This window comes from Ambystoma mexicanum, chromosome 1q (assembly GCF_040938575.1).
Source record: "Ambystoma mexicanum isolate Mex_15411 chromosome 1q, UKY_AmexF1_1, whole genome shotgun sequence".
Taxonomy (NCBI): Eukaryota; Metazoa; Chordata; class Amphibia; order Caudata; family Ambystomatidae; genus Ambystoma; species Ambystoma mexicanum.
In genome coordinates this window covers 641966021-641992373 of record NC_090922.1, presented here as the reverse complement: position 1 = coordinate 641992373, position 26353 = coordinate 641966021, and the positions used below count along the sequence as shown (strand labels likewise).

Here is a 26353-nt window from a genome sequence, read left to right as displayed (position 1 = left end):
GCCCCTGTGGGCCAAAGAAAGTAAAAAGGACAGAACCATGGGGATGTCACATGCAAAAGGATCCACATTCTGAACTCTGCACCAGTCGCAGAATTTACGCCAACGGCAACGGTACAGAGACTTTGTTGCTGGCCTTCAGGCCGAAAGCAACACCTCCATCACGTCTTCAGGGAGGTCCCAATCCTTATACCTCAACCTTTCAGAAGCCAAGCGTGAAGGTTGAGGGATCTGACCTCTGGATGGAGAACCTGACCCCCTTCCCATGAGAGCAGATCCTCTCGGTAGGGAAGACGACGTGGAGGGCAGATGGACAAGTCGAGAAGGTCCGGGTACCACGTCCTCCGAGCCCACGCCGGAGCAATGAGGATCATCCGGGAACCGAACTTCCGTAACCTCCGCAGCACTTGCGGGATGACGGGGACTGGAGGAAATGCATACAGCAGCGGGAATGACTACTCCACCACGAACGCGTCTCCTAAGGCTCCTTTTGGAGGAAATTGCCGCAAGCAAAACCTTTCGCACTTCGGGTTGACACTGGAGGCGAAGAGATCCACTTGAGGGGTCCCCCAAAGGGCGAAGATCTCCAGGAGAATCTCCTGAGCCAACTCCCACTCGTGAGAGATCGCGCTCTGCCTGCTCAGAGCGTCCGCCGTCACGTTTTCGTCTCCGGCCAGATGAACTGCCGAGATCGAAACTTCCTGCTGGATGGCCCAGAACTCGAGCTGCATCGCCTCCCTGCACAGAGGAAGTGACCCTGCCCCCCCCTTTTTGTTGAGGTAGTGCATGGCCTCTGTGTTGTCCGTCAGGATCAGGACACTCTTTCCTCGCACAGTCGGCAGAAAAGCCTTCAGGGCTAGCCTGACAGCCCTCAGCTCCAACAGATTGATATGGAGTCAGGTCTCCGACGGAGGCCAACGACCGCTGACTGTCAGCCCGTTGGCATGAGCTCCCCATCCCGTGAGGGATGCATCCGTCAGGATGGTCACCTCTGGCCAGGGAAGCCAAAATGGAGCCCCCTTCATCAAGTTGCCTTCGACGGCCCACCACAGAAGGTCCCGGGCGACCGAGGGCGCCACCTGAACCGGGTCCGACATCCTGCCGGAGGACTGCGACCATTGCGTCTTGAGTGCCCACTGCAAAGATCTCATCCGCAGGCGAGCCTCTGGCACCAGAAGAATGCAGGATGCCATGAGGCCGAGCAACCTCAAGAATTCGAACGCTGGGAGCGTCTGGGCATGCTGAAACTTGTGACCATCTGCTGAATGTGAAGAGCCCTCACCTGAGGAGGAAAACACTGCCCCAGGGAAGTGTCGAGCACTGCTCCGATGTACTGGAGCCGCTGTGTTGGCGTCAAATGGGACTTCTTTAAATTGAGGGAGAACCCCAGCCTGTGAAGGGAGTGGCAGGTGACGGACAGATGATCCAGGACTTGTTCGGGAGAGCTCCCCCTGATCAACCAATCGTCCAGGTAGGGGTAGACGTGAATCCCCCCTTGCCTGAGATGCGCTGCCACCACCACCATGAGCTTGGTGAAAACCCTTGGGGCGGAGGTCAATCCGAACGGCAGGACCCGAAAAGTGCGAGTCGCCAACCGCAAACCTCAGGTACTTCTTGTGCTTGGGATGGATCGGCACATGGAAGTAAGCATCCTTGAGGTCGAGTGACACCAACCAGTCCTGAAGCTGAAGGTCCTGGAGTACTTGAGAGAGAGTAACCATTTCGAACTTGTCCTTCCTGAGGAGTTTGTTCAAACCGCGCAAGTCCATGATGGGTCTCAATCCCCCGTCTTTCTTCGAAATCAAAAAATAAGGGGAATACCATCCCTTGTTCCTCTCTGCTTCAGGCACCAGTTCTATGGCGCCTTTCTCCAGCAGGGCTTGAATTTCCTGCGCAAGGAGCGGATCCGGACTCTGCAAAGAGAGGTTCCCCGGTGGATTGTCGCGAGGCCTGTGCCGAAAGAGAAGACAGTAGCCGTGGGTTATGATCTCCAGAACCCACACATTTGAAGTAATGGCTTGCCACTCTACAAGATGCTGCGCCAGCCTTCCCCCAACCGGCGAACCATGGGACATGGCCTCATGACTGAGTGGGAGCGGCTGCGGCGTTACCTGAGGGCAAAGAGGCAACTGCCCGAGCGGCCTTGGCACCACGGGTACCCTGTCATCCACCTCTGGTACCCCTTTGTTGGCCTCTTTGACTGCCAGCTCCTCTCGCTTTACCGAAGGACGAGTAATAGCGAAAGGAACCACCTCTCCACTGCTGTCCCCTAGGACGAAAAGGCAGAGGTTGGCGAACTGCAGCGCCCAACGACTTCGCTGCAGCTTTTGAGGTCTGCAACCTCTCAAGGCTCTCGTCAGCCTTGCTGCCAAAAAGGTGTTCACCATCAAAGGGCATGTTGAGGAGCCGGGACTGCACATCAGGAGCAAACCCCGACGTCCGCAACTACGCACACCTGCGTATCACAGTGCTCGCCGCCATGGACCTACTGACGCATTCAGCTAAGTCCAGCACCCAACGGTCGGTGGAGATGGACTCCCACACGCCGACGAAGTTCACCAGCCGGCCTCCCACCGGGGTGCTTCGGTGGGGGCCCGACCCCACGGCCGGTTCAGTCCTGCTTCGATGAGGCTTTGCCGCCTTGTCCTCCCTGGCGACGACGGCAGGGTCCGCCCGACTTGCCTCGTCCCCTGTAGGCTTCTTGTGACGACAAACGGGCCGCTTGACGGTAGGTGGAATATCGGCCGCCGGAACCTTTGGAGGCACCCTGCTTGCCTCCGGTGCTCCGAAAGGGCGGCCGTCGTTGCTGGAGAACACCAAGAGCCCGGGCCGTCTCCGTGTCCGCCTTGATGGCTTGCAGGGAATCGTCCACTGTTTTCCCAAACAGGTTGTTCCCGTCGAACGGCATGTCCAAAACTCTGGTCTGCACGTCCTGCCGGAAGTCCGTTGCCTTGAGCCATCCACGCCGTCTAAGGCACACGCCTTTGCCCAACTGGCGAAAGCCAGTATCAGCGATGTCCGTCGCTACCGTAATGGCGTGGTCCGACGCCACTTCCCCTTCCTGAAAGATCTCTAGGGCCTCAGCTCTCTTGTCGTCCGGTAGGAAGTCCAGCAGGGGGGCGATCTTGTACCACAACTCCCTGTCGTAGCGTGCTACGATAGCCAAGGCGTTGGCAGCCTTAATCGTCGTCGCTGCCGATGAGATGACTCTGCGTCCCATCGTGTCCAATTTCTTTCCCTTGCCTTCCGGGGGGGAAGTTGACGTGGAGGCCGATGCCCCCCCACCGCTTTCTTCCTGGCCGCCGCGGAGACGACCAAGTCCGGGGTCGGCTGTGCCCGAAGGCACAAGGGGGCCGCGTCCGGGGCCCAGTACTTCTTCTCGTACCGATCCCTTCTCGCAGGCGTTGTGGATGGGTTCTTGAGGAGGGAGAGACCCTCATCCCAGATATCGTCCAGTAGGGGTACAGCGAGGACCGTCTTCCTCTTGGTCTCGCGTCGTTGATAAAGGAAGCCTTCCTTCTTCTCTTCCGGGCAGAGCTGGAAAAGCTCGGATGCCCTGGCGATCATGGCATGAAACAATCCAATCACGTCGGGTGGGGAAGCCCGGGGAGGAGGTGACGACGGAGGATCCTCGCCGTAAACCTCGTCGTCTGTACCCGTCGCGGCCGTGTCCGTCCCCGTGTCATCCCCCCGGGTCGTGGACGGGGAGGAGGGCTGAGACGGGCGCGATGGTTGAAAAGGAGGTGGAGGATGAATCCTTCTTCTCTTAGGAGGAGGGCTCCCAGAAGGGCCCGGCTCCGGGTCCCCCGTCGGGAGCGGTTCCCCCGTCGGTGGTAACGGCAATCTCGTCCTTATCTCCGAGCATAAGGACTGTATAGCCAACAAAATGGCCGCCTAGTTGTCTTGCGGCACTGGTTGATGGGGTTCCAACGGGCGGACAGGAACCTCGTCGGTACCCTCAACGTTCTCGTCGTCCCCCTCGTCGGGGTCCCTCCCGACGGGCTGGTCTTCCTCCACGCCAATGCCGTGGCTTAAGCCTTCGATCAGCTCCTCTTCAGAGGTTGAGGCCGAATCCACGATGCCCTCCTGCCCCCCTTCTTCTACGTCAGAAGTTTCATGGGGGTCCTGTCGATGGGCTTGAAAGAGGACTCCCTCCGCAGTGGCAGGGAGACTCTGGGCCCGTGGTCGCCTCCACTGGTGTAGCCTCCTCAGGCTGAGCCAGGGCCGCCGCGACTGTCTCGATAGAGGCCTTGGCAGGGTGGATCAAGACTTTCGTCACCTTAGGTGTGCTCACCGCCTTCTCCTTAGGGGGGAGGGTCACCGCCTCGCTCCCCCTCCGAATTGGCCTTCGAGCTCGACCGGGGCCTCTCCAGAAGCTTCACCGGGTGCTCGGACTTCCTCTTACCCAAGCCAGAGCGTTGGCTCGTGGTTGATGGCGCCGGGGAGGCTGCGCCCTGCCAGGCAACCGAAGAGCCCGACCATTCGGCACTCTCGGTGCCCACGGACTAGCGGTGCTTGGCCTTCTGTTGGGCCCCCGTCGCCGGGGCGCCCTCAAAGGTCTTAGAAGACCGCTCAGACGACGACTTCTTTTTCTCGCCTGACGGGCTCTTTCCTTCCAGCCAGTTGGCGAGATGCAGATGGCGGTCCTTTATGGCCCGCTCCGACATTAACCGCAAAACGCACAGTCCTTCTCCACGTGCGTCTTGTCCTCATGCAGGCAGTAGAGGCAAAGGGAGTGTTCGTCCTTCCTGAAGACATTCTGAAGCTGGCATGCAGGGCAGACCCTGAACAGCTTCCCGGGCGTCGAGCTTCCCTTCTCCTGGGCCATGTCTGAGATGGGCCCGAGAAAGTTCTGGAGTCCTCCAAAGCGTGGCTCGACGAAATCTTCACCCTTGAGGGGCGTAGAAGAATCCGACACGGGTCCCCGTTGATCGGATATAGAAACGGTGGAGCTTGAGGCTCTTTAACCGAAAAAAGAGAACATTTTCCTATGAAAAAAGCGCGAAAACGCACTAAAGCTCGAGAGCAATAGCACGAGGATCCCAACACTTGAACGTGCGGTAAAAATCTGAGGATGGCTGCCAGAGGCGGGGCTTAGGGAGAGGGCAGTCATTGTCGCAGAAATCAGTGATTGGTTACTACTACGAAAGTCAGATCAGAAACGAAACTGATACTGAGTTTTTTCTTTACCGAGGATTCCCAGCCTGACGACGGTGAATATTCATGAGCATGTGAATCCATGCCAGACCCATGCTGGAGAAAGCTGGCAACATGCAGTGAGACGCTCTGCCAACATGCAGAGAGGAAAATCACTTCAGACTCCCTCACCACTGAATAACAGTACAGCTGAAATAGCACAGTGGTAGAATGGTTACTTCCCATGTTGAACACCTTGGTTCTTGTCCCCATTAAGGACCATGGGTAAACTGACTCTAAATTAATGAAACAACATTACAACACTGCAAAGTCATGGGGAAATAAAAAAAGAAAACCTTCTTTCATGAAGGAAGAGGACGACACAGCCATACCTACCATCTACCCAGGAGCAAACCAGATGAACTGGAGCAGAACGATTACACAGGGGAATTAATTGATCTAACTGTTTTTCCATTTGACTAATAGGGGATGACCTACCCTAGTAGGATATGATGTAAGCACTACTTCCACCAATGGTGAAGCCGGATAGTTCAGCCAATTAATAGTTGGCTAAGGGAGAAAGGACTGAATAAAATGGAGAGCCAGTTCAGTTGCAAGTTGTCTCAGCAGGAGACTGGTTCCCTATTTTGCTGGCTAAGGTAAAGCAGTGGAGAAGAAGCCTGAAGCAACGGCTGTATTGTGCCTCGTAGCTATCATGAAGAGGAAAACCTGAGAGAGCCTAGAGGAGGAGAAGAGGCCCACACCCCTCTGATCCAGGTGCCCTGAGGAGCTGGATGAATGGCATGCCTGTGGAAGGGGCTAGGTAACCTAAAGTTTCCCATTGAAGAAGAGACTGTGGGGCAGCCTGACTACTTGAATGCAAGAGGCAAGAAGGGGTGAGCCCAGTTTGACAGTCATGTAAGAGACTCATCCCCTTTGTTAACCTAAGAGAATGAAGATATCCCAAGAGAGTGGGGCGCGAGTGAGGATACCCAGGAGAAGGTGTGAGAGGGAGAATATCCCAAAAGAGGGGAACAAGAATCAAGCGACCCCAGAAGAGGTTGAGAGTGAAGACACCCTTGCACAATGATGAGTGACAAGAGAGAAATGATCCGAGTGGAGTGAAAGTGTGTGAAGCCCTGAAAGGGAACAGAAACATTCCGGAGTGGGATAAACAAATGAAAATGGCACCCTGAGGAGTCAGGTGAAAGACTGAAATACCTCAAGTGAGATTTTATTTAGAACTACATTTGGCACATTTAGCCATTGCATTGGCACGTAAAGAACTTTATACTGAGGGGAGAAAATCTGGAAAAGAAGCAGCAGTCCAGCATCGTTTCAATTGTTAAACCCTTTAGATTTATGTGTGTTAGTTTTGCTATAAATGTGGTAGACTAGTATAGGATTTGGGCTAGGGACCTAGTTCTGATACAGCCCGACAAGAATATCTTTTCCTTAAACCTTTGAGTTTTAGAATAGGGAACTTAACACCAAGTAGATGTTTATTATTTTAGTTAGTTAGTCCATCTTCTGGTTCGCCACAGGACAAATCCCCTCGATTAGTCACAAAGCATAAACCCCAACTTGGGCTTTGGAGGAAGTTCCAAAGTACGGATACTCTGGTTAATAATTGCTATGGTTGAAGCGGGCAATACAGTAAAATGTTTTGCACGCCTTCCGCTTGTGTGCAAGGAAGTCCTTTAATGCCAAGGGAGTCTGGATATAAGACCTATGCATGTCAGTGCCACCAGATCTTGAAGCTGTAAAATGAAATGGAGCCAAAAAGACAAAACATGGGCAATATCGCCAGGTCTTAGGCGGGGCCGGCACCACAAAACATTCAAGGCCACATCAATTAACTGTGCAGGACATCCTCGACACAACCTCTTGGGCATGAACAATGGGAAAGAAGGAGCAGGGAGGAAGGAAATGAACCAGTGAACAAAGCAGATTAAAACATCCAAATCAGTTTGTGTCTAGATATGTCTAAAGCAGACTAAAAGGTCTGTAAGATGCCTCTAATCAGGCCAAATGGAAGGGGGTAAGAAATGAAAGCTTTGTATGCTTTAATGAGTTTGAGTCTGCAAGTGGGCAGAGATGCTCATGGTCGTCAATGGTTTGCAAGAAATACCTAAATATCCCAGGAGTCTTGAGAAGGGGGCCAGAACATATTGGTAAACATTGCACACTGCACAAAATGTAAATTCAACAATCTCAGAAGAGTGCCCCAACTGTTGGCAAGGAAATAAAGAGAAAATTAGCTGGATGTCTACTGTTTCAGAAGTATTTTTCTTAAAATACAGAAAGAGTTCCACCTTCAACAAAAGAAATACTACAGTATGTGACCCAATACTGGAAACACTACATGTCATGTCCAAGCAATAGAAAAACCTTTTAATGCACTACTGCCAAACGAGCCAGTAGACTTGAATTACGCATGGAGGGATCGGAGGAAAGATATACAAAATGCTCAACAGGCCATAGCTGAAGCTGTACAAAGGACCTGAAGCTGTACAAACAATTCTGAATGAGAAATGAGTGGAGCTGCCAAGTATAGCCGCCCCAGTGGACTTTAACTTTGAGTGCATAGTTTTAGATACCATGAAGTCTGAGCCAGGATTTTCTATGTCAATACAACAGTACAAGTTTGCACCACAAAATCAGGTGTTATATTGAACAAGAAGGATCACTTGCATGTAAACTGAGCCATCCCTCAACAGCATTGCCAAACAATTAATTAAAAAACGTGCAAGCAGGAAATCTTCACCCCGGTCTCCTTTATCTCCTCATTCTTAGAGAGAATTTTCTTAGGGCCTATTTCTGAGACTCAGACCAATCTACTTGGCTTATATGCGGTTTCCTCAGTTATCCGGACTCTCCAAATTGGAGCATAGCTGAGCAGTCAAAGAAAACTCTTCAGAAGGAACAAAACTGTCAAAAACATGCTCAACAGGCACAAAGTAATATCCACACGAAACCTATCAAAATGTATTCATAACTGTTAGTTGGACCTTAAGCATCTCTGCTGGCTGTTTTCGGATAATGGCCTGCTTTTTCTAAGTGTGAAGCCTTTAAGCCCCAAGCCTCACTCCCACTTTTCTCTTTTTATTTTGTGGGGTTGGAGGGACAGCTCCGACCTTAAGGCTACCCACTGCAGGGGGACATTGTCCTTATTAAAAATCCATTATCAAACTACTTCCTCCAATAAAATTTTTTTAAAAAAAAAAGAGTACTGCAGGGATGCCTTGTTTTCTCATTCTTTTTGGAGGAAGGGCGTTTCCCCCATACTAAGTGAAGTCACAGTGGTACCTTTATCGTTGCCTTTTTGGGTGCATGCATGGCAACATTTTGCGTAGTACAGTACTCTAAATGTTTGGCCATTTGGTTTAAGACACATCTTTGTTCTATACTGTCCTTTTGGCTGTCGCTCCTGGCCAAGGCAAGGGTAGTATGTGGCCATATATGGGCATCCTCTGTGCAGATTTTGCTCATAGCCTGGGAAGCAGCCTCTTTGTGTGAAAGTAACTAGTTTGCAGTCGGTCTGAAGATGGCTCCAATGCACATTCCAAAAGCTATGGAAGGTCATGGCTGTATACAATTGGACAGCCGACCAGAGGTTTGAATGTTGCAGGTCCTCTGACAGGGAGGGTGGGGTCTCACCATCTGAGGATTTTTAATATTAGGAAAGGATCTGGAGCAATTCAGCAGTCAACCACTGGTGCCAAGCATCGAAAGACTAAGAGGCTGCAGACGAACACTGAGGGCTGCTGCTGGGAAAACCATTGCCCAAGCCATCATCCACAAGGTGAAGTACTGCATTTCAATCAGTGGGTGAGTCAAATAACAACGCCTCCCTCCATTGAAGTAGTGGGCCTAACCAGTTCAGAGTTCTGCATCACTGATGTCTTCATCCTGGAGTTCTGAGGAGTCGTGGTCCCATATCTAGAGCAAATCAAAAGTTGGGACTTTTCCTGCTGTTGCAAGCTAATGCAGCTGGTGCTGTGAATCATACAGTGAGTCTTTGTCAAGAGCCTGAGACCTCACTGCTCAGCCACTGCCCTCTACCAAGAAGGTGTGCTCGGGTGGGGCCTCAGATGTATGCCCCTTCACCCCTTTGCCTGCCAAAACTGTTCAGGCTGATTTTGTACCACCCTCTGCTATAGGCACTCACATCACTAACCTTAATGGGAAGATAACAGACATGACAAGAAAGGGAAGCCAAAACTCGCTTAAGGTAGGGAACTGTGGTACAAGTAGTAGGATGACAAAGATACAATTAATCCACACATCTCAAGAAAGAGCTCTACACTGAGATACTGAAAACATAGGTACTTCATTAAGTAAAACATAGAAATCTATCAGGTTGAAATAAGTACTTAAGGTATAATACACAGTATTAGAAGATACCAAGTCCATAATAAAAACCGTACCATCTGAAAAGGAGTATCGTAACCATACTGTCTATACGTGGACCATTACCACAGGTGAGCACCCAACATAAATTAACAGGGAGTGAGCTGACTAAGGGACCCACAAAGCCTAAGAAGCAGGTAAAGCCCCCTAATGGCCTGGCCAGTTCTGTATGGTGTCCTAAAGATAGAACACACCCTGGTATATGTGGAAGGTCATAGACCTGGTGATCAGCACCAGGAGAATAAAGGGATGTAGAATTATTTACTCACCAGAAAAATTGTTTTAAAAAATCTCCAAGGGCTATAATACTCCACATTCATGTGTACGCCCTATGACATAATGTTAAAATAAAGGCAAATGCCTAATGATAATACATCAAAGCCATACAGAGTAGGAAACTGTTTCAAGCCAATGTTTTCCAAGAATTAACAGAAGGAATAAGTTACTTACCTGTAATTCCTGTTCTGCAGCATTGGTATCTTTCATAGACTGACGTGCTGTTTGAATATTCCCAGTCATCAGGGTGTGAATCCTCGCGAACAATAAAAGCAGTTTACATATACATTTTAAAACTGCAGTCACTTTTGTGCTTTTGGGTCATATTGCCCCAGAGTTAATAGACCGGTCCCTCTTTAGCTCCCACCCCCAGAGTCCATCTTCAGATGTGGCAAGCGCACATGAACGTGGAAATATGAGCCAGGAAGAACCATAAGCGAGGTAGGCAGGAGGGTCACATGTGAATCTGTGAAAGATACAAATACTGAAGAACAGTAGTTATAGCTAAAAAATGTATTCCTTCTCGAGCATTGAATCTTTTCGTAGATTCACATGCTGCTTGAATAGATTGCAAAGCAGTACTCAAAAGAAACAAAGGGCAGAGGTAAGGATTACTTGGAGTAAAGCACATCTCACCTAAACAGATTGCTCAGCACTTACTGGCCAACTCTGGACTTCTCTGTGGAATCCCTGTCGACATAGTAGAACCATGTGATGTATTCACCGATCTCCAAGTGGCAGCCTTGTAGATATCCACCGGGCAAACACCGGAGAGAAACGCTGTAGCAGCAGCAACTACCCTCGTCGAGTGAGCTATAGGCCAGCAGGAAGGGGCCTGTTGGCCAGCTGATGATAGATCTAGATGCATGCAGTTAGCCATCAGGAAATTGAGGACTAGGAAAGGCCTTTGCCCATGGCCGAAGAAGCAAATGTGACAAATTGTGAAGATTTGCGGAATTACTGGGTGCAAAAGACAGAACTTCAGAGCATGCACTACATCCAAGGAATGTAAGCAGTGTTCAGCCGGAGAAGGAGGGTAAACAAAAAAGACAGACCGGTTCATTAAGATGGAAATTAGATCGAACCTGGAGCATGATAGTAGGATTTGTGTGAAGAACCACTTTGGATTCATGAAAAACCGGGTAGGGAGATTTTACAGAAAAGCTTGGATTTACCCACTCTACCCGCAGAGGTGATGGAAACCAAAATGGCAGTCTTCCAGGACAAAAACAGACTGGACTAGTGTTTGGGCTCAAAGGGGGCCCATAAGCTTGGAGAGGACCATATTCAATTCCCTGGCCGGGGCCGGTGCTCGTACAGGAGGGAAGGGGCGGGACAGCTCTGTAAGGAATTCTTTAATGCGTCTGAGACCACAGAGAAGGGCTTCTCTTTAATGTTCTCCCTTTCTTTCAGTATACCACAGTTGTATTCTTTCACTGTATATACTTTCTTGGCTTAAAGTATTACTTGCCCAAACGTTCCCCCCCATTGACATTTCATATATGGAGACTTGTTCAAATTAGACGTTCTTACTCCTTCCATAGTATTCATCTGCTTTTGGCTATACTTGCTCCAACTTTCCCCATACTGATTTGTTCTAGTTCAATTCCTTCATTAACATTCATTGGCTTGTGGCAACACTTGCTCCAACCTTCCCTGTTATGACATCTCACATTTGAGTACTTGGGCAAATTCTGTCTTTGTTTTCTGCTTATTCAAAAATCAATAGGTGTTCTTAAAGCTCCATATGCCAGTCGGAATGCCCCAGGGCCCCCAACATTTCAGGGCAGAGGCACTGTCTGGCACTGCCTCCGACAAGAATCACTTTGCTGCTGTGAAGCTTTCACCTCGGGATGGAGTCTTCCATGATTCAGACTTCCTTTTAACTCTTCTGCTGATTCTGTGTGTGCCTGCCGGTAAGCTTGCTGCTCCAATACACGACAGCGTTGCGGGTAGCTTGTTCGCTGCAGCAGTGTGTGTACGAGTGAGTGTGAGAGTGAGTGAGTGCGTTTCTATCCAATACCATACCTCACAACGACCCCTCACTAGAGCAACTAGCGAACATCAACAATGATAGACACTCCAGCAACATACCAGGACTGCACAGGAAAAGAGCAGAACCATCCGGAAGAGAGAAAAATGACACCTTCACTCCATGCATTACGAAAACTCAAGGAGACCTACAGCAACGAGATGCAGAAGAGGAACCAGAAAAAGTCATATACACAATACGAAACATAGCTGGATCTACTAAATGACGAAACTGTCCGTACTGAACACACCCCCACATCCTGAGAGTAATGGGTGAACTCACCAACAAGACCACTCTAAGACTAAACCAATTAAAAAAAAAAAATACACTGCAATCTAATCAACGCAAGATCAATGACCAAACGCACGACAGAGATCTACTCGGACGGTGGAATCAACATCCTATTTGTCACAGAAATCTGGTTAGATGACAACTACAAAGCCACACTACACAGCTGTCTGCCCGACAACTTCAAATGCACACAGATAAGCAGACAAGGAAGAGGGGGAGGAGGAGGAGGATTTGCAGTAGCCTACAAAGAAAACCTGAATAAAATAAATAGCTGACCCGCTGAGCATCAAACTGTGAATCCCTCATCCTTCACCTGACAGCGGACCCAAAAACAAACCACACGTTCATACTCTTCTATAGACCACCGACCTACAACGCTACCTTCATAGAGGCCATCACGAACCAGGTCATCAAACATGATCACCCGATAATCCTCAGGAACTACAACATATGGTTTGAAAAACAACACAAACTCACAAAAAACACTAATTAAGCAGCTAAAGACAGTGAAACTACGACAGGTGGTGAAAGGAGTAACACAACCGTATAAACTTTCAATGCAATATTTGCCTACAAAAAAAATTATCTCAAGTGCGCCACCAATACAAATATTATGGAGTGACACCGTACGTGTAGTACGATTCATTATACCGTTCATGATCCGACTACCATCTAAAGCACCCAAACAGCCCCAAAAGTTCCCCCCGATCTGGAAAGGAAACTGGATTACCATCAAAAGCAGTAACTTAGAAGAACAGGAATCGTTGAAACCATTGAGTGCAATCCTGTACAGAACTGACCTAGACAAAAAAAGCAGACCGAATGCAGAAATGGATTGCCGAAACAATATGCAGCATCTCCCCGCAAACACCCTTCATCCCATCACAAAAGAAAGCATTAGCAAGATGGTTTACGCCTCACCTGAATACAATGAAAAAAACTAACCGGAAACCTGAACTGGAATGGAGGAAAAACTACAACCAAGCCAAAATAATAATGCATCAAAAACAAATCTGAGCATACAAAAAGCCAAAATGAAATACTACGACGACAAAATCACAAAAGCCACCAACACCCAGAAAGAACTATTCAACATTGTAAATGCGATGAGAAATCCACCTGGATGCCTTAACACACCGGTACCTCCACAAAAACTATGATGATCTTGCAGATAACTTTACAAAAAATAAAATCAATGACACACATCGGATCATACAAAGTAGACCAATCAACCATACGGTGCACCATCCCCTACCTAGCCTTGGACCACAGAACAAGCTGTAAAGCATAGCCCAAATGTCGAGAGTAGTTCCTCATGCTGGCGAAACAAAGCAGGCTCACCAATAGACCCCTGCCCACCTGTCCTCTATAAATCAATCCTTACACAGGGCACACCACTGGAATGCCGCATAAACCTCTTCAACCTATCACTGTCAACTGGGGGGTGGGGGGGAGTACCGTGAGAATTCAAATCTGCGTACATCAAATCACTCCTCAAGGATACCGATGGGCGATGTGGAAAACCTCTCAAACTACAGACCGATCTCAAAAATTCCCTTTACGGCAAAACAATTAAAGACCCATGTCTATGAACAAACACTGGAACAAGTAGAAAATCACTAACTATTGGACCAGGCACAAGTCGGCTTCAGACCCATGAGAGGGACAGGGATGGCACTTCTCTCTACTTGGGATGACCTAAAGACAAATGCAGACTCCAACCCAAACTCGGCACTGATACTACTCGGCCTCTCTGCAGCGTTCGACGCAGTCAGCCACAGCATCCTCATCAAGAGACTGGAAGAAATAGTGATCACTGACACTGACTCTGCTCTGGATTCAATCTTTGTCAGAAAGAGCAGAAACAGTATGGATAAAACCATTCAAATATGCACCGCGGGACACCACCTGTGGAGTACCACAAGGATCCTCCCGATACCCACTACTCTTCAACATCTACATGGCAACACTTATCAACCTAACCAAAAGACAAGGCTTCAATTGCAACAACTGCGCAGATGACACCCAAATCATCTACAGAATAGATGATGAACAATGGAGAACACAACCCTCAATTAACTCTATGAATGAATGAACACAGGCAAGATGAAAATCATGAACATATCCAAAAACCAAGGAAGCAATTAGTACATCTCAGGGTCCACAGAACTGGGAACAGCATCCACACCTAAAATCATCAAAAACCTTGGAATCCTAATGGACAATGAGCTAACCCTAGAAACGCAAGTAAACACGATAATCAAGAACTGCTCCTTACACCTACACGCAATCCAAAAGATTCTACCATTCCTCTCCTTCACGGAAAAAACCCTTATGTCCAGGACAAACTACGCCAATAGCCTACAGCTTGGAATACCGGATTCTTTAATGACGAAACGACAACATATACAGAACGCAACTGCCAGACTTCTCAAACTCTCATCACTCCAGAGCTAAAGATTCTACATTTGCTGCTAGCCAAAAGGTTAATTTCCTTCAAAACAATGTGGATAACACAGAGCAATCCACTGCCTAGGGGCGGAATTCATACAAAAGAAAGTCGCCATTTACCAGCCGACGAGAACAACCAGATCCAGCAACAACATCTGCCTAGAACCTAAACTGCACACCAGGATACAACTTGGTAGCTCAGCTTTCTGTTGCCTAGCCATTAAACTGTGGAACTCCATCTCCAGAGAAATATGAACTATGAAGGTCCATCTACAATTCAGAAATCTTCTAAAAACCTGGCTCTTCAACGAGACGAAAACGAATGAGCAACACCCTGCAACACCCATGCCCCATGGAAGGAACACACAACTGGAAAGAGAGGAACTAGGCCAGACCACAGTGATGTGCAAGGAAGTAAAGAGGCATCTGAATTGGAGGGTGACCCAGGTGTACCCGTTCCCATAGACGGTCCTAATGGAAACAAAGAAGAGGGATGGAACTGACCTCAATGAACCAGATAGAGGGCATTAGAATGAAAGGGGGGAGAGAGAGGTGACCCACACTCGGAACAGATGACCACGGAACACAGGGAATAGGTGCCTTCATTCCCACGAGGGGCCCATGGAGGCGATGGTTGCTGCGCACCGGGATGTGCCAGGGAGTAAAGTGATGTGGACATCCATTAGTCTCAACACAGCGAGTGCAGAGCGCACCACCACTAAATAGACCTGTTAACGACCCACACCTCTGCACATAAAAAGAGAATGGGAATTGTAGTACATCACAAAGTATGACATTGGAAGGGATATGTGCCGCAGGCAGCCAAAACTGAGGCGGTACGATAAGATGTCCAACCCCACTAAAAAACTCCTGCATACACCTCTCAAACTATGAACTAAACACAACCTATATTTGTACAGCACAATAAACTGCACGCACTTCACTACACCGCAACAACAAAACAAACCACAAATAGCTTCGCACAACAGCACATGACGGCTACTGAATGAAAATTCATACCTATGCTCAGCGAACAGTGTACACCGAACTGAAGCTGCCAACAGCACATCACAGCCCTCTTGCCGTTTTCTCCCACTCAATCCTACTAACTTTACCCCTCCCCCCCACCTTACCCACTTGCTTTACAGATCCGCAAGAGCGCCAAGGAACCACGGAGGTGGTGATAGTTCAGGGTACAAAAAAACTTTAACATAACATGGAAGAGAAGAATACTGTGTCCCTTTTAATGGAGTCACCACATTTCCACGACAGCCATCTCCTCTCCCATGTTATCCTCCCTTCTAATACCGCTCCCATGGGCAGGAGCAGGTAGCGGCTGCCTTCCCCAGGCCACATGGGAGGAGATCTCAGGTTGGGGATCAGTGACAACGCCATAGGATTCATCACATGTCCTGGACAGAAGGTTGAAGAGTAGAGGTAACTTGATGGGAAGGTGCCGAGGGGAGGAAAACCTGAATTGTCTCAACCAGGCCGGGGCCCCCAAGATCAGTTTGCACTGATGCCATCTGAAAGCGATGAGGACTCGAGGGATGAGAGAAAATGGGGGGGGAACGCATAAACACACTTCCCGTCCCACTGGAACGTGAGCACGTCCCCAGGCTTCCAGCATGATGGATCCTGTTGGTCTCAGTAGCAAAGAGATCCATGTCAGGGACTCCACACATGCAGAAGATGCAGTGAACGTGGCTTTGCAGAAGCTCCCACACATGGCAGGATTGCAGTTCCCTGCTGAGGAGTCCAATACTATGTTGTGTATACTGGTAGATGGAACAGAATGATAATGTTGCAAGTTCAACGTTGAATGGGCAGATACAGACTGAAGTACCCAGATCAAGGAGGCCAAGAAGAAGTCAGAGGACACCACTGATCTCCTGAAGACATGGCACATCACAGCCACATTGTCAACAAGATGGCACAATGGTGAACCTAGAAAACTGAACACAATTCTAGGCCGTTCTTGTAAAAACATTTATTCAAGATTCTTGTTTTGTTAAAAGGTGAACAATTAATCATACAATCATTTAAAGACAACAAAGCCAATAAGGTGAACCGCCCACTAACGACAGAGAAATCAAATATTAAACATACTAAAAATTACTGAAACATACTCAATCTAACACAGCCAAATTCATCCATAACTCAAGTCGAAAGTACACAAAAAACATGAATAAAAACAGAGTTTCATGAATACATCTTCAGCCCAGACAGAGGGTTTCCAATAAGTTCAAGGATCCTGGGATAAACAATGGTGACCCTATCCAGAATCACAGGGTACAGCACTGGACAAAAGCTGCAGGACAAGCAGGCCCTAATACTAAGGTCCAGCTTGGCAGTCCAGAAGATTAAGGAAATGTCCAGTAACAGCTATGCCAGGCCTCTGGAGGAAACTATGATCACTTTTCAGGGACAGGAGTACCCAGAAGAATTGACTGGTCCTGCCTGATTAATGGGAAGGATCACCGAAGTCAGTTCCTTTTGGTCGCAGGAAGGGAGTAGTTTCTTACCTGTAACTCCATTTCTCCAGCGTTGGTATCTTTTATGGATTCACATGCTGTGAATATTCCCTGTCAGGCTGGAAAACCTCAGTCACTTTAACTTAGCGTTGTCCTATGGAAAACTTCGACACTTCAGTGTCCTATCAACGTCCTTTTTGGGTGCTTTAGGCCCCACCAAAAGGAAGTGCGGTATAAATAGCCCCGCCCCACCCCCGTGGCTTCCCTTCAGATTTTAACCTCCAAAGTATAGGAAACCCGGACCAGGTTTGCCTGCAGGGGTGGCCGGTGGGCGCATGTGAATCCATGAAAGATACCAACGCTGGAGAAATGGAGTTACAGGTAAGAAACTACTCTCTTCTCCAGATCTTTAATGGATTCACATGCTGTGAATAAACTACATAGCAGTACCACCCATGCATGGTCGGAGTGTAAAAGGCAAATCAATAAAACACCACATAATCACATACATGAGACAACAACCCATCAAGTGAAAGTTCAAAATGAACACCCCAAAGCTGCGGGGGCTTACCTTATTGGAACAGGCGTTGCAGGACCGCACGCCCCACCTCCACATCATCCACATGCTGCTGCCCCAGACAGTAATGCCGGGTGAAGGTATGCGGTACCGCCCAGGAGGCCGCCTGGCAAATATCGACCAGTGGAATCCCAGACATTAACGCTGCTGACAAAGCTGTGGATCTCGTCAAGTGAGCCTTAGGAACCCTCCTCAAAGGCTTTCCAGCTTTCGAGAGGCTCAATGAAATCGTAGAGGAAACCCAACGTGAGTCCTAGTTTGGAGGTATCCTGTCCCTTGTTGGACGGACCGTAAACCACAAACCGCTGCTTCAACTTCCTGAAGTTCTGAGTGCGATTCAAATAAAACATTAAAGCCCTCTTAACGTCCAGAGAATGCAGGGCCCTTTTCAAACCTGAGGAGATCCTCACTCTTCATGATGGAAATATCAGGAGGAGAATAGTCATCTTGTTTCAGACACAGGTCCACCGAACTTGGTGTTAAATTGTGCTGATCAGGAGTTATTATTCATGTGGGCTGGCGAGCAGTTTGTAATCAAGGGATCATTCCTTTTTTGCGAAGAGATTTTAGGAGATTCTATCAATGATCAAGTCATCACAGAAACAGAGAAACATGTTCAGGGGGTTCAGAGAATTGGGCAAAACGGCACTTTCAACTCAGAACTCATCAATTTAGTGAAGCCTTTGGGGCAGTTAGTGATATTTCCAGAAGTAACTAGGACGAAGGGTAACATGCAGAGGAACCTTGTCCATAAGGGGCAAGGTGACGCCGACCCTCCAACTTCTGTGTCAATTATGGAGGGTACATGCTTAAACTGTCAAACGGAACAGTTTCCCTTTGACTGATAATGTTCCTTAACACGCATGCCCAATGCACCACGCAAGGACGGGGGTCTTGCTTCCCCAGCCTTGCCTGTCCTATTGGACACTTAATCAAATACACAAAGAAAATATATGGCATTCACCCTTTTTTGGTAACCTCCGAGTAATCTGGGCGAGTTCCCTTGCCCAAGATTCAAAGTGAATTCAGCACCAATGTTCAACAAAAAAAGAAACAAGGAACTCCATTAAGGTAGAAGATTAGTTCTTGATGTTTCAATGTCAAAGTTCCAACAATACCAAAGCTTTTCTTCTTATGAAATAAGGACTTTCCAATTCCTCAAAATAACACCAATGTTATTCCCAGACAATTCTTGGCCACCACTTCCAGTAATCCAAGAAGATGTGCCACAGATCACAGGAGATACAACCTCTAGAAATGTGAAACATAAGTCTTGGTTAACAGTAATGCCTCTATTCACAAGATTATGATTCACAATAGATATCGGTCAGGATGACTTCACAGTACTGCTGCTTCTACTTCAACAACTTCACTTCTACTGCAGTCTAACCTGGGGACATTCTCCTTTGCCTCATAGTATTCCACTTCACTTGTGCTACTGAAGTCTTGCATCTACTGACAATCAGATAGATCACCACAGCTTCAGGTCTTTGTGACTCAAAACAAGTTTTGGTCGTACAAGTTTCACTTGAAGGCATTTCAACACCTTCAAATAGGCAACACACTCTTCCTCTGAATATCTCTCTTCATAACGTGCAGCCTCTTTGCCTCTTGTCTGTATGCCACAACAACAACCTAAGTTTGCCTGTTTGCCTAAGTTTGCCAGTAGATGGTTTTCTGGCTTTGAGAAAGGCTGCTTTCAGTCTTAATAGGGGAATACTCTTGGCTTGGGCACTGCTTGCTCTCACTCCAACTGTTGATATAATGTTAAACACTTGACATTTCTTTATGAGCAATTGTCGCTCGCATGAATTCAGAATCAAAAGTTCACTCTTCTACGGAAAAGAGAAATTAGGCACACACGACCACTTCTTCATAGTTTTACACGGTTTAAGTGTTTAGCAATGGCTTTCTGTAGCGTCTGCTCCTCATGCGAATGAAAGGAGACTACCTGATCACATGCAAGTGCTACATTTCAATTATCCCACTGTTAAGAACTAAACGTACAACTTCAGCTAGCTTCTGCTTTTACACGAGTGAATATTAAGCTGGATACTGTTGCCGGCAGTGCTGGCGCAAGGAATCAAAATGCCAGGTTTGACTCGCTGGCCTCTGTGATCATTGTTGCACAACTTCTACTGCTTTGGACTTCACTTGGGACCAACACCAGTCTTTGCTGAAGGTGTATCCGGTATGGTCACTCGATTAAGGAGCCCCTCCTCAGTCTCTGACACGCTTCTTGCACAGCAACAGCTGCAATTAGGCTCACATGGAGAAAGGCAGCCTTAATGCACGCCTTCTGATGCGCAGCGTTGGCACCTCAAATTTTGGGGGAACAGGACCCTCACAGAAGAAAGAGATGTAATCTGCTGCATCAGAGTTACGGTGCCCCTTCAGTTCTCCACTTCGATCCTGGATTGCCAAAATGTGCCTTCTTCCTTCTGCCTCTGATACTGATGCATACACTCTAGTTCCAGCTCCTTCCAATTGCTTGCACCTGAGGGGGCCTTTTATGCTCTCAGGTTCCTTCAGATGTGGGCTGTTTGGATTAATTGGTAGAATACTACTACAGCATAATTCTTCAGTCCTCTTCCTCGTCCCAGTACTTATGGGACTTGTAGTCCTCAACAACAAAGTTATATTTTCTAACTTCAGCTGTTTGTCAAACAGCCGTCAAAAGTGTGGGACTACGGGGAAAGTTAAACAGGGGTTTCCGAGTTTTCCTGGACTGTCCTCCCCCTTCCCCCCCCCCATGTGGTCCTCCTGCAGTACACCAGCCCCAATGTCGGGATCAGGACGTGTCTGCCGTTCCCTGGCTACATTGGAAGGGTCCCAGGCCAGGTTGCTGGGAGGAATTACTATTCAATTCATCACATAATGTAAGTGTTAATGACCGAGTGCATGATGGATGGGTGCGCATGAGAATGAGCGAATGTATGATGTATTATTGTTATTATCTTGCTGAAATAGCATTTTGGTAATGCCAGTGAGACATTTCTTACTGAGGCATGATATTTTTTCACTGGGAATCTATGATAAAGCAAGCATGATACACCTTATTACATGGCTACACTGACATTTTGGTGCAGCTAGCCTAGCCAAAATAACTTACTGTGGCATGCCATTTTTTTTACTCGGCATCTATGATAAAGTAAACATGATTAGTTTTATTATGTTTCTAGACTAGCCTGAATTGATGCAGCCAATTTGGAAATGTGTTCCTACTGTTGCATGGCATTTTTAATGGGCAAGAGACCAGGATTATGTTCATACGTGGGGCATATACCGGCAGAGCCAGCTTGGGCAGATTTTCTTATAGAGTAATTACTTACATCATGTGCAAAGCAAACATGAGTAAGTTATACTATATTGATTTATACTGCACATTGCAGCCATTTGCATGTTCTCCAGGCACTCACGTGGCTCTGTAAGAAAGTTGGTGGGTGGGGTTGATTAGTGAGGGATGAGGGATAGTATGGAGTTTGTGCTCTTCTGTTGATGGTTGAAGAACCAGGAGAAACTGGCGTCTGTGCGTATGGGTTTTGAGCGTGCTTGGTTGTGTGCACTGGGCTTTTTGTGTCCAGACGGATAAGCGTCCAGTGTCTGTATTGTTTGTAGCAATTTGGTCTAGCAGTGAGTGTGTGGCTTGCATGCCTGGTGTGCAGTATGGCTGTCCATTTTGGGTGTGTGTAGTATGTGTGAGGTATGCTGGAAAGGAGAAAGGAGCAAGGGGGTGGGGCTAGTAGGTTAGTATGTTTGGCTCAGGGTGTGTGGTTGTTTTATTGTTGGTTCATTGATCTGTACTGTCCCATGTTTGTCTATGGTCCTGGGTAGGATTTGTGAGGGTGCCCGTTTTTATGCATGTTCCGGCGAGTTGAATAGCTATTTTTTCAGTCGTCGTTTGGTTATTTTCTTCAGAACAGAGATCAATAGTTTGGCTATCAAACGGGAGAATGCGGTTCCTCTGAATTTCCTTTTCTCATAGTGTTTCTTTCAATTTGTATCTCGTTGCACGATCTTAGGTTTCTTCCTGTTTGGTAGCAGCTGATTTTGGTTTGTCCGTGCAGTGATTTGTAGGTGATGCAAGGGGCCTTCAAGTTAATGCATTTTTTCAATCGAAGCCAGTGTAGGTTTCTCAGGGCTGGTGTCCGTTTAGTCTCAGGAGCAGTCTTGCTGCAGTATTTTGGATGTGTTGGGAGTTTATTTGTTAAGCGTTCTGGAATTCAAAGGTATAGGCTGTTTGCATGGTCTAGTTTCGATTATAACAAGTAAATGATTACAAGGGTTCTGTGTGGTAAGGTGAGGTAGGAGAGTATCCCTCCAATTAGTTGCAAGAGGGTTTGGGAATAATGGCATATAAAGGTACAGCCAGTATCGAAATGTATGGGCACAGTCAACACAGAGATGTTTTATACTGGCATATATTGTGGGGGGAAAGGCATAGCATTATTCCTGTACAATGTTGGTTAATTGCATCTACTGGATTTTTTCACGAGTTACGTTACTAAACCGATTGCAAACGATCTGGCTATTTACCCACTTTTTCACAGAAAGTGTGCTGTATAATGCACCATTTTAACCCATTATTAAAAAATATTTCCTCAAGGGAAACCCCCCTCAAATATTCCCCCATGACGCTTGGTAGCTCTCACATATTTGTGGCAAATATGTATGCCCCTCCAATAAATAAATTCACCATCCACCACTGCTAAAAGGACCCAAAAGCCATCAAATGTGAAGGTCCAAAACGCTAAGTTCAGGTATGTAATAACATCTCTGCGTTAATGAAGAGCTAGAGAACAAAGAGTGCTACCTGGTTGAATGATGCAGCAAAATATATGGCAATGCTCACTTACCAGCTGGGCTTCCAGGGCTTTTATTTTGTTTTCGTAAACCGTTCTTTGATCAGTGAGATCTTGCTGGGCCATCTCCTTTGCTATTTGAATGCCTTGCATCATTTCTTCCTTGGCTTTTAAGCATGCCTCTTCAATTTCTGCTTCAAGCCTAACCGAGCAAGGAAAAGCCATGAACATATTAGTGGTGGTTTAAATATATACATGTATAAAAACACACATTAAAATTTAAAAAAACTTATGGTCAAGCACAATTTATCAAAACATGGAATGAAAATTACTAATACATGCTTGCAAAATCAAAATATAACAATCAAAACAAATCATTTGTGACATCGTTATCATTCATATACTGGTTTAGTTGAAAGACATAAGATTGGAAAGAGGACATTAGTTAGGTGAACTGTTATGGGCTTCCTTGGAACTCTACGGTGGACAAACACAATTATGTTCTCTTTCAATTCCCATGACCTGCAGCAAAAAGATAAATATTTGTGTTGTTAAAAGGTTGAAGGCTGTTGCTAAGTAAGCGCTATGACGAAGTCCCCAACCTGACTTTGCTAGTGGCGTTACTGAGGGGGCCATGTGCCGGCACAAGCCATGTATGCTAGGCCCTAGAACACATGGGTAGGATCTCCCGTTACGGCTACCATGCCATGCGCACAGGAGCATGACTTATTTACACCGTAGATTCTCATACCAATTTAAGGGAACCCATTGGCACCCCTGAGGTGCCAAACAACCTCCATTCAGTTTGCCCTAAAAGTCCTATCCCGTCAGGAATAAGCAGGACCTCCCTTCTAGGAAAACTGATAGCACTGAAAATCAGGAACAAACAATTTACCTGTAACTCCTATTCTCCAGCATGGGTCTTGGATGGATTCACATGCTCATGAATATTCCCGGTCGTCAGGCTGGGAATCTTCCGATAAAGAAGAGCAGTTTCAAATTAGACTGAAAACTGCTTGTCTCCTCTATAACCAATTACTGTCCCTGGGGGGCATACTGCCACTAGCCAACAAGACTTGTCGTAAGCTATATCCCCCACCACCCTCGATGGCCGTCTTCAGATTTGGTTGAGCACGTAAAGCAGTGGTATGAACACAGAAAAACCAGAGGCAAAGGAGGGAGGGTGTGCATGTGTATCCATGAAAGACCCATGCTCAGGGACGTCATTTCACCAAAATGCCAGATCTAGTGGAAGTGACATCACACGACCCTTGACCCCTGATGACATCACATGAAGTGATGTCATTTGACCCTGCCCCAAAGTGATATTGCGGGAAGCGATGGAACACGACCTTTCACCTGTTGGCAAAACAGAAAGTGGCATCACATAGCATTGTACACCACGAAAAATATGGTTTTGATATCACTATAATGTGATGTACATTTCATACAAGAATGGATCGCCATATGTATCGTTAAGATCTGTATATAGGCCCATATTACTAAATTACTGTGAATGCAAGCAGGCGTCCATGACCAAATGATAATGATGTGTTATTATATAGCTCTTACGCTTAAGCGCTTTAAATAGAAAATATGTACACCCAATATCACCCAACCTGTGTTGGTACTCATTTATCGACCTCAGAAGGATGAAAGACTGAGTTGAGGCATTTAAGAACAGACTAAATCAGTGACTCGCCCCCCCGAAGTGTGCCTGAAATAAACCTTTGATGAGTCTAGCAATTATTGTATAGAATTGCAGAAAGACACATTATTTGGGATTCCTATTCTTTCTTATTTAGGTTCAGTGCTGAAAGTGTTAGACTTGTGGCACTCCTGTTCTTATTCGTCTTTTTTTTAAAAAAGGGGCCTGAACAAGAAAGCCAGCCACTCCAGAAGTAAAGAGCCACATGGTGCTGGCCACAGGCTAAGAGCTTGCATTACGTTTTTTCTTTTAAGACAGAGGTCGCAAGGGAGACCCCAGAGGTCGCAAGTGAGACCCAAGAGATTGCAGTTGAGACCTCTGGCGACCCCTAAATGACGTCCCTGCCCATGCTGGAGAAGAGGAGTTACAGATAAATAACTTGTTCCTTCTCCAGCATGGGGTCTTGCATGGATTCACATGCTCATGAATACGATTACACAGCAGTACGACACAACCACGGGAGGTGGCAAGGCTCAACAGAAGCAATACACTTTCCCCTGGAACAGACTCACCTCAAGTAAACAGGTTGCGTAGCACCGCTTGGCCGACACGGGACTCCTTGCTGGAATACCGTTCAATCCAGTAGAATGTCTTGAATGTGTGGGTGTACCTCCACTTAGCAGCCCTGCAGATATTCAGCAGCAGAACACCAGAGAGAAACACTTTTGTTGCTGGGACTGCTCTGGTGGAATGGGATCTCGGCTAGTCTGGAAGAGGTCTGTTGGCCAGATGATGACAGTGCATGATACAGCCGGCGAGCCACTTGGATATGGAAGTCTTAAACAGGGCCTTCCCGTGACTAACAGGTCCAAAATTGATGAACAATTGGGAAGTCTTCCGAAAATCTTTTGTGTGTGCCACATACGACTTAAAGGCACATGCAACATCCAGCAAAAGCAATGCCCTTTCAGCAGGAGTAGAAGGGTTTGGAAAGAAAACTGGCAGAACAAAAGGCTTGTTGAGATGGAACTCCGAGGGACCCTGCGGCATTAAGGTGGGGAGGATCTGCTGCCCCACCCTTGCAGCATGGAAGGTCAGGTACAGCTGCTTGTAGGAGAGGGCCTGGATCTCCCCGACCTGCCTCGCTGAGGTGAAGGCAATAGAGAAAGTAGTCTTCCACAAGAGAAATTTCAAAGGGTCCTGATGCATCGGTTCAAATGGAGGCCCCATGAGATTAGTCAAAACGACATTGAGCTCCCAAGCCGGAGCAGGAGCCTTCACTGGTGGAAAAGTTCTGAAGAGGCCTTTGAGGAACTCCTTGACGACCCTGTGCGATTACAGGGAGGGCTTTCCAGGCGCCCAGGTGTACTAGGATATTGCAGCATGTACCTTGATTGAGGCGTGAGCGAGGCCAGCCATGGCCAGGGAAAGAGGTACGGGAGTAGCTGCAGAGCTGTGATTCGCAGAGGCGTAATCTCCTGAGTCCTGGACGGTTAGGACAGTTTTTCTGAAGTCACTACAGTTATGGTTCCCAAAAAGGTTCCGAATAGACAGTCGCAGTTGAATTGCCAAACTTTCAAGCAAAGGATGCTTAGATAAATATTCTGGATCCGAGGGAGCAGGTCTATACTTTCCTACACATTTCTTATTCACAGCTGGTAGAGATTCATGTGTCTCCCAATTTGTCATAATTCTCTTTTGAAGATCTTTGTGGAAGGGAAGGACTGTCTTTCTGAGGTCCTTCATCAATAATGTCTGTTAAGTCGTCCTGGGGACACGGACTTCCACCCCATAAAATCTATCAATCTTCCCATGAGGTTCCTATACCCCGGCTCAGCATGGTCTGTGGGGTCAGGCCTTTCAAAATCTACCTCAGGTGAGGTATCTAGGCCACTGGCCGATTGAAGGTAGTCATAAAGATGTGACATTTTTGAATTAGGATCTACCAGTTCCTCAGGGACTTCTCTTGTCCCAAATCGAACACGAGCTGATGTAATTTCCTCTTCAGAGGTTTGTTCCTCAAAAATAGCAGACATAGATTTAAAAAATTCTTGCCTCAGCTGAGGGTGGACATTTCTTTCTGGTAAAGGAGGAACAGACCTAGCCTTAGCCATAGTTGTCATCTTGGAACCGGTATGAAAGATTTCCCAGACAAAGGCGTCAACGGCATCGACACACTCAAAGGAATCCCCGAGGTTATTGAGGAGGAGGGCTTCGATGTCGATTAAGGCTTCGACGCCGAGGTCGAAGATATCG

At 47.3% G+C, this 26353-nt stretch overlaps 1 protein-coding gene across 1 annotated transcript in view; it reads right to left on the bottom strand.

Annotated features, from left to right (window-relative positions):
- The window catches only part of KIF14 (kinesin family member 14), a 1355767-nt gene that overhangs the window by 721617 nt on the left and 607797 nt on the right, over positions 1–26353 (bottom strand). The window contains exon 17 of the mRNA XM_069641230.1: positions 22504–22651. Within this exon, the coding sequence (XP_069497331.1) occupies positions 22504–22651 (148 nt within the window). The remainder of the gene's footprint in view (positions 1–22503; positions 22652–26353) is intronic.